Source organism: Hippocampus comes, unplaced genomic scaffold (genome assembly GCF_001891065.2).
Source record: "Hippocampus comes isolate QL1 unplaced genomic scaffold, H_comes_QL1_v1.1 scaffold123, whole genome shotgun sequence".
NCBI classification, from domain to species: Eukaryota; Metazoa; Chordata; class Actinopteri; order Syngnathiformes; family Syngnathidae; genus Hippocampus; species Hippocampus comes.
In genome coordinates this window covers 1093591-1111468 of record NW_017804997.1, presented here as the reverse complement: position 1 = coordinate 1111468, position 17878 = coordinate 1093591, and the positions used below count along the sequence as shown (strand labels likewise).

The 17878-nt window shown below is 41.7% G+C and overlaps 2 protein-coding genes across 3 annotated transcripts in view; one reads left to right on the top strand and one right to left on the bottom strand.

Moving 5' to 3' along the window:
* Positions 1–1160: 1160 nt before the first annotated feature.
* LOC109530913 (transmembrane protein 230-like) lies at positions 1161–6312 on the bottom strand. 2 transcript variants are annotated; one of them, XM_019894883.1, is made up of 5 exons: positions 6194–6209; positions 5994–6099; positions 5755–5866; positions 4990–5112; positions 1173–2193 (listed from the first exon to the last, which is right to left on the bottom strand). In XM_019894883.1, the coding sequence occupies exons 3-5, from the start codon at positions 5830–5832 to the stop codon at positions 2053–2055; spliced, it is 342 nt and encodes a 113-aa protein (XP_019750442.1). In that variant the 5' UTR covers positions 5833–5866; positions 5994–6099; positions 6194–6209; the 3' UTR covers positions 1173–2052. The 2 variants fall into 2 exon arrangements, with proteins under 2 accessions (XP_019750439.1, XP_019750442.1); XM_019894880.1 differs by lacking the exon at positions 5994–6099 and having other exon boundaries at positions 1161–2193; positions 6194–6312.
* A 4418-nt stretch (positions 6313–10730) lies between these two features.
* The window catches only part of LOC109530086 (alpha-1A adrenergic receptor-like), a 10702-nt gene continuing 3554 nt past the window's right edge, over positions 10731–17878 (top strand). The window contains exon 1 of the mRNA XM_019893646.1: positions 10731–11082. The gene's annotated coding sequence lies outside the window, so the exon portion shown is untranslated. The remainder of the gene's footprint in view (positions 11083–17878) is intronic.

Here is a 17878-nt window from a genome sequence, read left to right as displayed (position 1 = left end):
GTCAAACAGAGGACCCGTTCTTTCTGTGGCCTCCACACTACGGCAGACGTTTTTCTTCGAACACTAACTTTGAAAGTCAGTTCAATTCGGACCACAAATAGAAGAGAAAATCATAACTTGCAAATGTTAATTACATTGGTCAACAAATTTGTTCTATTTTTTTTAATCTGGGGGATAAGTACGTATTTAGTCATATTTATAAATTAAGCGTTAGGCACCGCATCAGGTAGATTTTAATTTTTTATTGTTCAAACTTAAAAATAAAAAATTAAAACATGGAAAGACCTGGTGTGCTTGGAAAAAAGACACCTATTGAGGTTAGCATCAAAAATACATTGAGCAACACATAAAGTCAACTCCAATTATATTCTGCTGTTGGCCAGTGTGATCAAGCAATAATAAGACCTCCCCTGAAGATATGATATATCCACTTCAATATTTGGAAACAAAATACTTGTACATGTTTTATTGTCTGTGATTGACTGGCAATTCAGGATGTCCCCCGGCTACTGCCCGAAGAGAGCTGAGATAGATTCCAGCAAGCCCGCGACCCTTGTGAAGATAAGTTAGAAAATGAATGGATGGATGTTTTATTGTCTCCGCAAGGGGGCACACATTTCCTTTGACAAAGGCTAATAATGATGTCATGACGCCCAAAGAAAACTTGTTCCGTAGTGTTACTTTGTACTGCGCCCCACCAATTGGCAGCCAGTGTGGCTCCACATTTTGCACATACCAAAATCCGCCACTGTGTGCAGTGAGTAAAAATGTTGGAAAAAATTGCATATGTGTGAACTTAGTTCAGGACGTCAGTTACTTCTGGGAAGACTTGTTAGATTAGAAGATATGCGTCTGTGAGGAATGTTTTTCCATGGCAGTGCTTATCCAAGAAGACAAAACTAGTGTAAGCATTTTAATGCAAATTTTTTGTTGCTATTTTGTGGAAAGCAAATGTACTGGTGTTTTAATTAGGTTCGTTGCTTGTTTGTATTAATAGGATGATAAAAATCAGAGCTTTATAGTACTTTATTCCTTCCCTTATCTTTCTTTACTCAACCAGTACATATTTTTTTCTACATCAACATAGCATAAATTTAATTGTAATTATTTCACAGTAAAAAAAACTAATCTTATTACTGTGAAATAAACACCGGACACCATTTAATTTAAAAAAAAAAAAAAAGAACCACATTTCATTTATTTAGTAAAATAGCTCACCATTTAAATTTATTCAGTCTACAAAATAGCATACACAAATATATTTGTGGACCTATTATAAAGGAACAGCATTTCAAAAATGCACTATCATTTTATGAAACATTCACACTTTGCATTGCGCTGCAAATACTTTGGGGCTAGACCCGCTCATCCGTAAGGACAATATATTGGAGAGCTGCTCCTCTTTTTTGTGACTAATGCTGCGCTGCCCTGAAGCAAGGCCCCCCCCCCCCCCATCCCATGTCAGCTCAGGGGTGCAACACTTTAATATGGCATCTCTCGTGTGCCTGCATGTGTGGTCTGATGCTGTGTGTGGCATGCCACAAAAACACACAGCCCAGTGTAAAATGAATTCCATAATTAAATCATAAATTAATTTAAAACAATAAACACATGCAAATACTTACTTTTAAAGAGTTACGCAACCCAGATTCTCAGTAACAAAACAGCAGCTGAGCAGTAAGAGAAAACAAAAAAAAAAAAAAAAATTAACATGTTTTCAGTCTGTAGTCTGGATTTTGCCCTTTCTAGAGGTCATTTTAGAACAGCACAATGTTGCTGGTGTGATGCAGGCAGACAAGAAGCTGTTCCGCTTTGCTTGACGTTTGTTCACTGTCACTAAGGTTTTCCCATTTTCTGGAGCAAAGCAGACAGAACCATAGAGATTAAGTTTAAATCCGGCAGAGTCCACCGAGGGATAAATATAGAGTGCCATTTCTGCAGCGCGCCATACTTTTGTCTTTTGTCTGATACACTGGAGAAAGAAAACATCAGGCGGGACTTAATGGATACATCTGGTCAGGGAGTGTGGATAGTCAGCAGCTGTGGCTCCAATCAGTCACCAAAATCTGGGATGTCATCATAGGAGTAACCTCGGTATCCCTTGGCGGCATAGTAGGCGATTCTCAAATGGTAAAATCCAGGAAGGAAAACAAGAAGGCCAATGATGATGACGGGGATGGTGCGATCTGGGTGCTAAAGATATACAGTACAGTACAAAGCAGACAAAAGAGAGCATGCGTTAGTTGAACCAAGTTGGCTGCTTTTAAGTGGGCGCCTTCCACCTACAATCATGCGTCTGTGTATGACAACCCCACCACCCACACACACTGCAGTTGTGCCGCAGTCAGAGCGGTGCTTTTAAAAATATATTGAAGCTGATTAAAAATAATAATGCTTTCAATAAATTGATTTCAACAATGATTCAGAAGGTTCAATGTGAGCTGTTGCCATATTTATGAATGAAACGCAATGATATCCAGCAGACATCTGTCTGCCTGCGCTTGGATCAAATCCAGAGATGGGCATTCCTTCCCTCGGATGGAACGGTCAGTCCACCCCGGACCGACACACATTTTTGGGACTGAAGACGAGAAGTTTTTTTTTTTTTTTAAATGCCCAGACTATGCAAGGACGGAAGTGGGTTTTCGTCCGTCCCTTTAGTCGTCCCTAACCAGGTTAAGAATATGGTGTCAGGAGGCAAAATAACAAGGCCAGAGTGTAGCCTAACACTGTATTTTCTTATCATCTCAACAGTATTTTTATAGCAACACTGCCACCTAGTGTACAGTCAGAGAAAATAGAACGCCTTTATGAAGAGGAAAACACCCTAAACTACTTAGGCGGTCATTCTAATATTTTCAGAGGTTGATGTGAGCATTAAGTAAAGAGGTCAACATAAATTTTGGTGACTATCGATCACAGTTTCGTCACATCATGCAACTCAGGCTCTGGTGACCGGAGGGGGGTAGGCGGGCGTACTGGGTGGAAGCACTTTAAACGGACAAGGATGGCCGGGGACGCAGGGCGATTATTATATGAATAAAGACAGAGGGACGATGACAGAAGGGTACCCAGGTCGTGGACACAGGACGGACCGGCATAATAGGGTAAAGTGCCCATCCACCCATCCATCCATTTTCTGAACCGCTTTATCCTCACAAGGGAAACGGAGGCTGCTGGAGCCTATCCCAGCTGTCTTCGGGCAGTAGGCGGGGGACACCGTGAACCAGTTGCCGGCCAATCGCAGGGCACACAGACACAAACAACCATCCGTGCTCACGTTCACAGGGACAATTTAGAGCAGGGGCGTCAAACTCATTTTTGTCGCGGGCCACATTCTAGTTACGGTTTCCCTTGGAGGGCTGTTATGAATTTTGGGAAACCATCTAAATGTTTAATCCCATTTAATGGGAAAATAATTACATGCACAGCCACAACAAATTGATGAATAACTAGTTTTAAAATCTGGAGTCAAGAATAATGACTGTTATTGAAACTTTGGTTCAGACTTTAGCAAGCATCATGGAACTTGACATGCTTGATTTGCTTTCGCGGGCCACATAAAATGATGTGGCGGGCCAGATTTGGCCCCCAGGCCTTGACTTTGACACCTGTGATTTAGAGTGTTCAATCGGCCTGCCATGCAAGTTTTTGGAATGACGGAGGAAACCGGAGTACCCAGAGAAAACCCACGGAGGCCCGGGGAGAACATGCAAACTCCACACAGGAGGGCAGGAGCCGGGCTCGAACCCATGACTTCTGCACTGTGAGGTCGACACGCTAACCACTCGCCCACCCAGGTTAAGTGCCCATATCTGATCAAATCCACAAAAACTGCACCATAACTTAGACCTGCTTTTCTGTCACCAAACTATCGGGTGCGCAAACGCCCTCCGTGCCCTGGCATGTTCAGCGTGGCATAGCGCAGTCTCCCAAATCCCCAAATAACCCAGCATGAAAATCAAGATGCACAAATTTAAATCCTGAACGCACATGCGCTTGTCTATAAAAATAGAGTCAGTGTGTCACAGAATGTCATTACGTTACCCTTTCTTTGCCCTCTTATGCACTCAACTCGAAACATGATTTCTCCCCTAATCCATTGTCGAAATATACTGTTCATGTGTTTTTTAAATGGCTTTGCCTCGATGTCAGAGCAGATTTTCTGCAAACAACATCTGTAGTCTGGAAAGCCTCCTACTGATAATTACAAATTTGATACATTCAGACTGTTATCTCCCACATGGAGATGTGAATTTCGGAAGTAGAAAGCGCAGCGGGGGATCCACGGGGGTTGGCACCCTAGGGTCTAAAACATCAGACTCATATTTTAACATACGCTAAACTGTGGTAGTCTGGAAAGGAACATAAATGCAACGTGGCAGGAGGACAATAAAACGCAGAGGCAACTCGTTAATTACAACTATTTTTAAAGCAGGATTGAGTGCAGCGGGAGTGTTTTAATTACCGCCGTGTTTGAAAGCTTGGCTCAGGACCTGCTAATTAAAAATAGTGTTTTCTACAAAAACATACCGGTTTACAGATACCTTTTCAGCCATCGATGGAGGCTTTATTTATTAACATAGAGAAACGCTGCCGCAGACAGCATAATGCCAGGGAAAATTCAATACACACACACACACACACACACACACACATCAGACTTTGCCATGTTACCGAAGATGACGAATAGGCATGTTTTGTGCAAAACCCCAAGGATAGTTTTCTAAAACAAGAAAAATCCTTCCGTAAATTTGCGAAAGCCAAACTATGAATAAGCAGGTGTCCACTGCAGCCAAGAAAAAACATCCATTGTCTTACAAAAGAGCAGTACATCAAAAAAAAAAGGGCATTTACGCTTCAGTCAATGTTGTTCAAATTGAGTGTGATTTATACCTTATGTTTTGAAAACTGACTTCAGATAGCAAAAAAAATTTCAAGGAGTTGAAATAAGCACATTTGTTTTGTCTGCTGTTTGAATGAACTCACCTCCACCTCAATGGTGCCTGACAGAAGAAGGGCCCCAAAGATGACGAGTAAGGAGCCAACCGAAAAGAGGAAGACTGCCAGTGCAATTGCCTTGTAGGGGACCCTTGGAGGACTTTTCTTAAACTGCCAAGCAACAAATTCCAAGTCACTTTTCACATGAATCATTTCCACATCATTTTCCAGATCATCTGTCTGCTTCCCGGAACGACGACAGAAAATCAATGAATAATTGCCAAAACAGCGGATTTGGGACAATTTGAAGTTAAACAATGATTCGAAATAATTAATCGATTGTTCAAAGAGTTGCCGATTTAATTTGATGATTGATGAATGAATCAACCCGCGTGTACTTCACTGTATTAGAGTATTGATTGTTGTAAATAACAGTAAGAAATATTCAGGTGTTAAAAAGAATTGCACATTTCATCATGAATCCTTTGTGCAATTTCCTCCACAACTGCCCATGAATGTTGGGAAATTACTGAAATAACTGGAGACTATTGGTAAACGCAATACAGCATATGACAGAAACGTAGGTGAGTCATGAAACCGAAATTGAGGTTTTGTTGGAGTCATGATCCAATAGTACCATGATATCTTTGCGGCATAATTGTTCAATGTCTGCTATCATTTCTATTTGAAACCCAACCCTAGTTTGAAACACTACTTTAAAACCTTGACCCTAGTTTGTGTCCATATGTCTATTTTGTCCAGCATGTTTGCAACAAACGCTCAACCAATCAGTCGAAAAAGTGAAGTTGCTACCTGTAATTCAATGTATCCGTCATTGTCTGCAGCAAGACGCGAGTACTTGACCTTGTTGAAGACACCAGCATCGAACATGCTGCCTCTGCTTGCTTTCAACGGAGCAAAGAAACTGTAGACACAGACATACAGACACACACACACACACACACAAAATAAAAAAAAAATACTAGCGCGCAACAGATTATGTTCTGAGGGCAAGAAGCACGGCTCCTGTTTTTTCTTTTGCACTTTCTCACCTTTGCCACAATAACTAAATCTGCGTTTACTTTTGCTTTGTGCACGCTGAAGCCAAGCCATTCCGGAATACAATGAATTGAGATTCAAAAGCGATTCTTGTTCATTCTATCCATCAGTGTAAGCAGGAAGTACGTATTATTGGTTCATGACTCATGGTATACACTGCGTGACACTTGTACGCTGCGTTTTTCTGGCATACCTTCTGCTGCTATGTTTGCAGGAGCATGTTGCTCCGATCCTTGCGACTCTGTCGTCCACTTCCTCGTTGCCCCAGCTGCGCATGCGTATTGGCTCAAGAGCCTCTTCGAACACTGACAGAAGTTTATTTTATCAATAAAGTTTCGATATAATTACTGATACCTTTTAGTCATCTTTTTTTTAATATTGCCAATGTACAACACTATACCCATATTCGAAAAACATAGAGTCTAAAGTTTAGACTCTAAACCAGAGGTAGCAAACTCATTTTTGTGCGGGTCAGATTTTAGTTACTGTTTCACTTGGAGGGACGTTATGACTGAAACCATATGAAGAAGTCAAGAATAACTGTTGATTCAAATATTGTTTAAATTACTATCATGAGGGGGTTAGTAACAAGGAAATGCTTATAATATATCTCTTATTTATTCCATATGAGAATTTAACATTTTTGTAGACATTTTAGAAAGGATCATGTAAGTTGACATGGTTGAGCTGCTTTTGTGGGCCACATCAAATTATGTGGCTGGCCAGATCTGGCCCCCGGGCCTTGAGTTTGACACTTGTGCTCTAAACTGTCTCAAGCTGCGATTGTGAGCGCAAATGGTTGTTCCTCTGTATGTGCCCTGCGATTGGCTAGCAACCGATTCAGGGTGTATCCCACCGACTGCCAGACGACAGCTCCGATAGGCTCCAGCACGCCCGGCACCCTCATGAGGATTAGAAAATTGATGGATGGATGGATAAGAATAAGAACAAACACCGGGAGGTAAACACAGCTGACACGGTCTTTTATACAAAGGAAAGAAATGGTTCCATTCAAACATAAAGTGAACTGCTTGCCACATAGTTCAAGCTAAATCACATGGCGGTGGGTGCATTGTAGAGCTGCTGAAACCTCATTCGTGTTTTTACAAATTTAGAAAACCAAAATACTTGCAGCAAAGAGAAATTATTCAAGTTTGGTAACGAAGTCATGCGTATAATTGCACGCTTTGGGCACTCTCTTTTGTCCTTGTCCTTGCAGAACAGATGATTTATTGATTCTGTTTTCAGGGCTGAGTTTAATGAAACAAGAGTAATCATTTCAATGTAATGTAATTTGCCCATATGTAAATACATTCCAAGATTAATTCTGTTGTTGCCCCCCCCCCACCACCCCCAAACAAGGCCTCTAGTGCCGATGGATTTGAGCAACTTTTCTGAGAATTTTCCAGCATTTTTTTTGCTTGTTTGTTTTTTGATACATGCATTACCTTGTCAACCCAACAAATCAAAACTGTTTAGGTCATGTTTCTGTCATGTGTAAATAGTTCAAAGTGCAACTCTTAATTGCAAAAACACATTGTTGGAGCTCTTGAGGTACACAGGACATGAAATGGAATGCAGCTCAGGTCATGCAGGGATGAGTCTTAATTCTCTGATGGCACAAGTAGCCTATCGGTTAGGGTTAGAGTTAGGGTTGGGTTAGGTTTATCGTTATGGGGGTTAGGGTTAGATTAGGTTTCGGTTTAAGGGTTAGGGGTAGGGGGTTAGGGTTATGTTCAGGATTAGTTTTAGGGTTAGGGTGTTAGGGTGAGGGTTGGGGTTAGGGTTTGGAGGGATAATGGGTTAGGATTAAGATTACCGTAGGGGTAATTTATAGAGTGTGAACCCCAACACCATAGCTAGCAGTGTTTGACATTCACACAATAAGGATTTTGGACCCAATCATCCATCCATCCATCCTCCCATCGTTATGACTGAAACCATATGAAGAAGTCAAGAATAACTGTTGATTCAAATATTGTTTAAATTACTATCATGAGGGGGTTAGTAACAAGGAAATGCTTATAATATATCTCTTATTTATTCCATATGAGAATTTAACATTTTTGTAGACATTTTAGAAAGGATCATGTAAGTTGACATGGTTGAGCTGCTTTTGTGGGCCACATCAAATTATGTGGCTGGCCAGATCTGGCCCCCGGGCCTTGAGTTTGACACTTGTGCTCTAAACTGTCTCAAGCTGCGATTGTGAGCGCAAATGGTTGTTCCTCTGTATGTGCCCTGCGATTGGCTAGCAACCGATTCAGGGTGTATCCCACCGACTGCCAGACGACAGCTCCGATAGGCTCCAGCACGCCCGGCACCCTCATGAGGATTAGAAAATTGATGGATGGATGGATAAGAATAAGAACAAACACCGGGAGGTAAACACAGCTGACACGGTCTTTTATACAAAGGAAAGAAATGGTTCCATTCAAACATAAAGTGAACTGCTTGCCACATAGTTCAAGCTAAATCACATGGCGGTGGGTGCATTGTAGAGCTGCTGAAACCTCATTCGTGTTTTTACAAATTTAGAAAACCAAAATACTTGCAGCAAAGAGAAATTATTCAAGTTTGGTAACGAAGTCATGCGTATAATTGCACGCTTTGGGCACTCTCTTTTGTCCTTGTCCTTGCAGAACAGATGATTTATTGATTCTGTTTTCAGGGCTGAGTTTAATGAAACAAGAGTAATCATTTCAATGTAATGTAATTTGCCCATATGTAAATACATTCCAAGATTAATTCTGTTGTTGCCCCCCCCCACCACCCCCAAACAAGGCCTCTAGTGCCGATGGATTTGAGCAACTTTTCTGAGAATTTTCCAGCATTTTTTTTGCTTGTTTGTTTTTTGATACATGCATTACCTTGTCAACCCAACAAATCAAAACTGTTTAGGTCATGTTTCTGTCATGTGTAAATAGTTCAAAGTGCAACTCTTAATTGCAAAAACACATTGTTGGAGCTCTTGAGGTACACAGGACATGAAATGGAATGCAGCTCAGGTCATGCAGGGATGAGTCTTAATTCTCTGATGGCACAAGTAGCCTATCGGTTAGGGTTAGAGTTAGGGTTGGGTTAGGTTTATCGTTATGGGGGTTAGGGTTAGATTAGGTTTCGGTTTAAGGGTTAGGGGTAGGGGGTTAGGGTTATGTTCAGGATTAGTTTTAGGGTTAGGGTGTTAGGGTGAGGGTTGGGGTTAGGGTTTGGAGGGATAATGGGTTAGGATTAAGATTACCGTAGGGGTAATTTATAGAGTGTGAACCCCAACACCATAGCTAGCAGTGTTTGACATTCACACAATAAGGATTTTGGACCCAATCATCCATCCATCCATCCTCCCATTTTGCGATCTGCTTATCCTTACAAGGGTCGCAGAGCATGTTGGAGCCTAACCCAGCTGTCTTCGGGCAGTAGGAGGGGGACACCCTGAACTGGTCGCCAGCTAATCGCAGGGCACACAGAGATGAACAACCATTCGCGCTCACACTCTCACACCTCGGGACAATTTAGAGTGTTCTATTAACCTGCCATGTGTGTTTTTTGAATGTGGGAGGAAACCGGAGTACCCGGGGAAAATCCACACAGTCTCAGAGAGAATATCACCAATCAGCAGAACCGTACCGGCCCACCAATAGTCCAAATTTGTGTATAATCGACTGAACATGATAATTGAGATGCATTGGGGAAAAAAATATGAACAATAATTCCCCCCAAATCTTGTCACTGACATTATTGTCTGCAAATGATGGCATGACAACCGATCACCGATTTCGCATAAAATTCGAAATATGTCTCTAACGATCAGATCGGTGTAAAGTCCAGTCTCATATTGATGAGGCCAAAAGACAAAATGACATCATCAGAGATGAGTACATGTCACGACCCCGTAATGTTAAACAATTATGTCGTCATCACAGTGATTACTTAAAAAGCTTGTAAACCTCTTTCGAGTCCATTTTGGCATCATTGTCACCTTTAAGTATATTAAAAATATAATCAACACCAACAAAAAAATGTGGTTCATGAAAGTGCTGAGAAAGCTTGCTGGGAATCGACTAGCCAACAGGGGCTGGTGAGTAAAAAAGTGGAAAATGTTAATTTAAGTCAATACTTCATTTGTTTGTGTGTGTGTGTGTGTGTGTGTGTGTGTGTGTGTGTGTGTGTGTGTGTGTGTGTGTGTGGTATTTATTACCAACCAGTTTCACACTATGTTAACACAAAAATATTAAGTCGGCCTAATTACCATAATTGTTCATGTTTAACTAGCATAATACAGTTGTTTGGAGGCGGTTGACAAGAAGATATTAATTCAAGTCAATACTTCATTTGTTTGCGTGACCAGTCTAATATTTGTGTATTGTGAACCCAGGGGCTTTGAAGTGGTAAGTCAAGTTTGAATCAATGTCTTCTCGGCTACCTCTTTGTATCCAGCTGGCTTGGACAAGCCACATCAATTCAACGCAGGTTCCGGGAGTGTGAATTGTGTTTGTGATGGAGCCATCATTTTATGCCTCGAAAAGGGGTGTAATTTTGGAATTTGGGAAAGTAGGACTTTTCACTTCTTCCTGCAATTGCTATTATCTGAGCAGTCATCAGGGAGTTGGGCACTTTTTTTTTTACATTGTGACCTTTCCATTGTGACAGCCGTTCAGTAAAAAAAAAAAAAAACATTTCCTTGGTAACAACATTTTCGTCCAGGGGGTCAGATCAAATAAGAGAGACAATCAATGATGATGTATATTTTGTTATCGTATTTTTGACACCAGCGAGACTCTCAGCGGTATCATCAAGCTTCACAGACAGACGGACGGATGGTCAAAATGACCGACAGGAGGACAAGAAAGATGTGGAGTCATAATGCGGTCAGTCAAGAAAAGAGCAAGTCAGGCGAGGGGCGGGGCTTACTAGGTCAGGTGGGCTTGTCCACTGAGTTTCTCCCATGAGCAGAATGGCAGGCAGGATAGAAACACTTGACTTTCCTTCCTTCTCCTCCGTCTGGAAAGGATAACGCAGGAGAGCTGAGAGAGCGCTATTCGGGAAAAGTTGCAGCCGTGAGATATGTGCTCCCTGAGGAAGGTAAGACTGCTTTTTTTTCTCTCTCTCTCCCTCTCACTGTCCTTTCCTTCTATCCCACTGCTGACTTTCCTGGCTTAGTGGCTCCTCATTGACAATATTTGGATTGGTCTTCCTCCCATGAGCACATCACGAATGCAACTATTTACAAAATTGGTCCATACTGTTAACATATGCATGAATATTCAGGATTTAATACAAACTTCTCACTTAAGTCAACTCCTTTATGGCTTGCGGATACACATTAGGGATGCTTTCTTTTGCAGCTTCATTTGTAATTTTAATTAGAACACTTCTTTTTTTTTTTTTTTTTTACTCAAACTACACATCATTATAATGACACATTTTAATTAGATGATTTTAGCAAGGTTTGTTACATAAAAGCTTCATGAAATTATTTAGTTCCATAAGACCCTATTGCTATTTGAATATCGAGTGAGCTCAGGGAAAAGTATGAAAGTGGGTGAGAGATATTGTCTCTCTCTTTACTGTTGCGACTGACCGGTGACCAATCCAGGGTGTAGTCCTGAGTCAGCTAGATAGACTCCACTTCCCCGTGACCCTGAACAGGATACGCGGTCTGGAAAATAAATGGATGGACATCTCCTGAGACCGGCGACTGTTCAAAGTACGCATTGCGCAGCAGAACGCCGCAAATGGTCAAGGTTGATAAAACTTAATGATTACAATCATGGAGCAATTGAATTATGACTTGAGGGAAGGACTTGTCCCCACCTACCCCGGAGAAAGCGGCATTCTAGAAACAGACCTCAAAATGTGAAGCAATTCATCACAGTTCACATGGCAGAGCAAGTGTGTGTGTGCGTGCATATGTAAAAAAAAAAAAAACCTAATAAATCCATTAAAAAATGTTGCATTTCAGTGGACTTGGAATACTTGCAGTGCAATGCAGCACTGCAAGTATTACATTACCGGTACATTGTGAAAGCTGGCATTATTTATTTCCTGTTTCTAATCAGAAAAATGGCCTCAAAATTTGATCAGGCTAAAGCTATGAATAATTCATTCGTCATTACAAAGTCAATATGTATTTTTCAACGAGAGAAAAACAAGCACATTTTTGGTTGTTTATGTCTTCAATACATTCATATTTTGTTGCAGTACACTGGACCGCAAAGATCTAACACAAGATACTCCGTTAAATTGCTGTTGATTAATTAGGCACAAAGTCAGCCACGTTGTAATTCAGAACACGGATTACACCGGTCAACAGTTCATTTGAATCATAAATGTGGCAATAATTGTATTTGTGATGCTGATTTAAAAAATGTCCTTACTTTTTTTCCCCCCCTTTTTTGTTTTTAAGTTTGACCTATTAAAGATTGCCTCACGAGGGTCGTGGCCGTGCTGGAGCCTATCCGAGCTGTCATTGGGCAGTAGACGGGGTACACCCTGAACCGGTTGCCAGCCAATCGCAGGGCACACAGAGATAAACAACCGTCCGCACTCACACTCACACCTAGGGACAATTTAAAGTGTTCAATCAGCCTGCCATGCATGTTTTTGGAATGTGGGAGGAAACCGGAGTACCGGAGAAAACCCGCGCAGGCCCGGGGAGATCATGCAAACTCCACACAGGAAGGCCTGAGCCGGGATCGAACCCACGACCTCTGCACTGTGAGGTCGACGCACTATCCACTGGCTCACCGGGCCACCCACATATTTTAACATGCGTTGTAATTTGTAGCCTGACCCTTAATTTTTACATATTACCAAATATGTCTCTAATACTATTACTACTAGATATTATCCATCCATCCATTTTCCGATCCGCTTTATCCTCACAAGGGTCGTGTGGGCGTGCTGGAGCCTATCCCAGGCGTCTTCGGGCAGTAGGCGGGGGAAGCCCTGAACCGGTGGCCAGCCAATCACAGGGCACACAGAGACCAACAACCATCCGCTCTCACCCTCACACCTAGGGACAATTTTAGAGTGTTCAATCAGCCTGCCGTGCATGTTTTGGGAATATGGGAGGAAACCAGAGTACCCGGAGAAAACCCATGCAGAGAACATGCAACCTCCACACAGGAAGGCCGGAGCCGGGATCAAACCCACGACCTTTAGACTGTGAGGTCAACGCACTAACCACTGGTCCACCAGGCCGCCTGTTAGATATCATATTATTGCTACATTAGTAGTAGTAGTAGTAGTCGTAGTAGTCGTCGTCGTAGTAATATTTTTATTGTAATTATTATTATGAAAACCTCATGTGCTAGACAAAAAAACAAGGGCAGATTTGAAACCAGCACAAAAAAAAAACATCTAGAAAAATGTACTTGCATCTCTGATGAATTGATTTTGTCAACATTTGTTGCCTGTCGTTATTAGGCAATCAGGATTAGGCAACACAAATCGAGTTCAAATCTTTGCTATATCCCTCATATCACAATGTACAAAGCACGAATCTTAACTGAAATGCAGGGGGCGAGTACCGATAAAAGTGTACAATTCGGTACTTATCTAAATGAGGACTTTTTCAGCTTTGGCGGTTATCTGCTCTCTCCCGAGGGCCATTATGAAGCTTATGAAGCTGATAAAATTTAAGTCACCACGATATATCAATAAGCGCCTTGGTACTCCAACAGCTTAAGGAACCTCTTTGATTGCTTTTAAACACAATTGACTTTTTATAATACGCCACAGACTCTACTTGGGCCAAATTCACCAGTCCGGAGTGGATGATGCATCCATCGATCCGGCTAGCTGGCTAGCTGGCTACCTACATACCTACAGTGGGCAAGATGTGCAAAGGGCAAGAAGGCTGTTAACTCTACGATAGATTGAACTGTAATGTACCCGTTTATCATTTCTGTCACTTTGCTGCCATTGCACTTCTTCTCTATTAAATATGAGCGTGAATGAAACGTGAAATGGAAAGTCATGTGCCCGAGACTTTATGACTCCCATATGGTGACCGACCGCGACGGTAAAAGAGTCCTATTCTCTCACCTTGAGGGAATGGCTTTAAATAGGGCTCATTCATCCACTTTGGACTCACCTACAGCGGGCAGGTGTCCTCACAAATCACATTTTGGAACATATCCCATAAATGCATTAGCAGGTGATGAAAAACAGGCATCATTTGGGATATACTTTGTAATTCAAAGGTCAAAGTTTAGCTTGGACTGCATCATACAGAGAAGAGGGTTTTTTTTTTAAATGTCATTTCTCAATTAAAAACCACCGGTCAACAAATATTTTAATTAGAGATACCAGTAAACCATGCCAGATTTTTGGGGGGTGTTTTTTTGTTTGTTTGTTTTCTTTTTTTTGTTATTTTGCAATAACTGAACATCAAGATTTGGACAGCACAATGTGTTTATAAAAATTACCATTTCTTTAATGAATCAAAAATACTCTCATTATAGAAAAAAAAACGCTCAGTTCACATGAACCAGAATGTGTATTTTATGTTTTTATCACTCAGAATAAGTGCCTTGCGTGCAGCCTGGCGCCGCTTCAGACTACTAATGTGACACAGGGTTTTTTTTTTGTTTGTTTTTTTTTGTTTTTAGTTTTTTTGAGCAGCCACAGAGAAGGACTGTTTATCCAAAGTGAGGGCAATTCACAGAAAGCTACAAGGACGCAGCAATTCTTTCTTGGCATTCATGTGAAAGAAATTTTATTCTTGCAATACTGATCATCACATCAATGATGAATAAAGAGGCAGTTATTTTTTTTTTTTAATTCTATGCGAAATATCCTTTGCCCAGGAGGTTTGTGGACTGCAAACCGGTTGACGTTCCATCGAGGCCAGGGTGTTTTGTTGTTTCTCTGCTGGTTATTCGTCTTTCGCTCAGGCTTTGCACTCATTGGAGAGCCAACATAATGGCTTGCCCTCGGCAGTTTTTGCATAAGCATAACATTACAGTTTTGACAAAAGCCTATTTTATCTGAATATTTCTATAAATAATGGTTTTAACAGTGAGTAAGTAATGTCACGCAGCTGCACGCCAATACATCGTCTCGTTGGCATCATTTTGTTTGGATGTGGGGGTCGGGGGCGGGGCAAGGATTTCCATTTTAACATAAAAGTGGAAATGGGAAACAAATGGCAAAACATTTTTATGTGTTTAAGGGCCTGCAGGTATGAGTGCAAATCTTTAACAGAATTAAGTTTTTTATTCATATCATATCATGCAGACGGGGGGACGGGGGTGGGTTGTGGGGGGTGAAGGGGCGGTATGCGCCAAAAGTGGGGGCATCCACAGCCCCCTCCAACTCCATCCTCCATTTTTCAAAAGGCATACAGCATTACAGGTGGCGGCTGTATACCGACATCGACCGGCAGAACATTCCATGCGCTCGTGCGTATTTGGGAACCACACTGTTTGAAGATTGACTGCGGAATAAAAAAAATAAAAAAATGACAGGATGTGTGTGTGTGTTGACACACACACATCCTGAGATCTTGTATTCACAAGATGTCAGTGTATGAGAGGTCTGATGTAAGAGTTACAGTAAAGCGGGAAAACACATTTACAGGTGCAGATGTCATTTTGCATTGGCAGGCCACAGTCAAATAATATTTTTGGAAGGTAGAACCAGGCAAGAAAATTTCCGAGGTGGCAAATATGTTCTGATGGCACTTCACCACACTATGAAATATCATTTAACCAAATATGCCGACTTTTTCAATCTCCTGCATAAACAATACGAAACATTGCATCCCTTCCTGTCAGGTGAGAAAAAAAACCCTCGAAACCACCGAGGCCCAGCGCAGTTTGCCAAATTCCCAAACATGGTAAACTGGACTTGCCCCGACACGAAAATGAACATGCGTCCGTTTTCACGCTGAGCGCATGTGCGCCCGTCTATAAAAATAGGGCCACTATTTATCCTCCAGGGCATACCACGAGCCATGAGTGGTATCACTCTTTTGGGATGCAAAAGGTGCCTTGCAAGGAAGCGTCTGCCCGCCAAAGGTGGTCCTCAGGTGCAATCGCTGTCATTAATATTCCTCTCCAAACTTGTGGAGCCACCTCAAGGTCAAATGAAGCCATGGTGTGCGTTTGCGATTTGTTAGGGGTTGAATTATTGCGTCTCGGCTCAAGGGCCAAAAGGACAGCATTGGATGTGGGAGCCTGTGCCTCTCTCATTCGTCCCTCACACCATCTGTCTTTACTGTCCAGAATAAGCGCAATCTTTGTTGCAGGTGAAAAGCTGAGTCTCGAACTGAAGAGTTTTGCAGACGTCGTGTCTTTCTAAAACAGGAACTCTAAGTTCAATCGTCAGCCTGTCCTCTTATCCTGGACTTAGTGCTCAGCTTGCAGGTATAAAACGGTCAAAGAGGCAATCGCACACTGCGGCTGTACGTCTGCTCTTAAAATAAATGATCTCCTTCTCACATCTGTCTTTATATTGCCTGCATGGTTGAGTGGAGCTTCTCCTACGAAACAGATTTTTTTTTCTAACTCTTGGGATTTCTGGTGCCCTCATAGGTGTTCTCACGAATAATTATAAAATGCACATATTAGTCAGTTGACGAGACATTGCACGTGAATGCAAATAAGCGAGTCAAACTGGCGAAAGAAAAAAAAAAAGTTCAGACGCAATAGATTGTTGGAGGTCAGATTCTGGATGATGTGTTGAACACCGTTTCATTGTCACGCCGTTGGTAAACGAGAGAAGCAGATATTTATCCATCCATCCATTTTCTAATCCGCTTATCCTCACGAAGGTCGCGGGTGCGCCCGAGCCCAGCTGTTTTTGGGCAGTTGGCCTAAACTGGTTGTCAGCCAATCGCAGGCGGATATTTATGCAAATCATAAAACATATTCATGCTGCAAAACACATTACCAATGCTGAACGGAACAGTCGTAAGGAGCCATGGATATAAATCACACACACTCAAACACAATATTAGGCATACTTGTACAATCTAATGCTCTGTTATTGTTGTGAGCAATTTATTCTGGCTTCAGAAAGATCATGTCAACATCAGTTGACATTGGAGGAGTATTATAATTCATCAACATGTTTATGATGGCGGTTACGTTTTACAGCGCGGCCGAGAGGTTCTGGTTTTCGGATCTCAGCTCAGACCGTCCTGAGTGTGGCGTTTGTATGTTGTGCCCCAGCTCGTTCCCACATTCAAAAACACGCATTCAGTCCAGACAGTGGATACCATCTCTGAGCAAGTGGTAATCATGTTAGGGCTGTATGGTATGACTGCCGCTTGTGCAAAGTAATCATCAAACGCAGTTATTTCATATTTACCCGTCCCTTATAGACAGGATGCAGCAGGAATTTTCACCTGTTTGAAGTGTGTGATCATCAAGACGATGAAATAATAAGATGCGTGTCCAGTCACCAATTTTAGGATTTGGGACTTGCTTGGCTAAAATGGAACAGACTTAATTTCTGACGTTCTGTTTACATTGGAAAATCCGCATTTTGTAAGTACCGTATTGGCCCGAATATAAGACGGTGTTTTTTGCATTGAAATAAGACTAAAAAAGTGGGGGTCGTCTAATATTCGGGGTCTAGACATTATACCCATTCACGACGCTAGATGGCGCCAGATATCATTGAAGCGAATGCTGAACTGGACTCCCCGGGACAAAGTGAACCCCTGTCACGAAGAATAAAAATAAAAATAGCGGTAGCACAAAGAAGAAAAATAAAAAATAGCGGTAAGAAAGAAAAGAGAAGAAAATAATAGAAGAGATAACAGAAAATGGAGAAACGTAGCGACAATCTGGAGAAAAGTGGGTCGAAGATCGGCCAGGTTAACCAGCAGCTGAGGAGAAGTTATGATGTAATTTACATTTCAAAA

Bases quoted from the DNA above. Each gene is read 5' to 3' on its own strand.
- LOC109530913 (XM_019894880.1), bottom strand. From the start codon at position 6,276: ATGCGCAGCTGGGGCAACGAGGAAGTGGACGACAGAGTCGCAAGGATC. The intron at 5,867-6,193 runs GTATGCCAGAAA...CTGTGTCTACAG, and splicing joins TGCAAACATAGCAGCAGAAG to TTTCTTTGCTCCGTTGAAAG. The intron at 2,194-4,989 runs GTGAGTTCATTC...GTATATCTTTAG, and splicing joins CAGGCACCATTGAGGTGGAG to CACCCAGATCGCACCATCCC.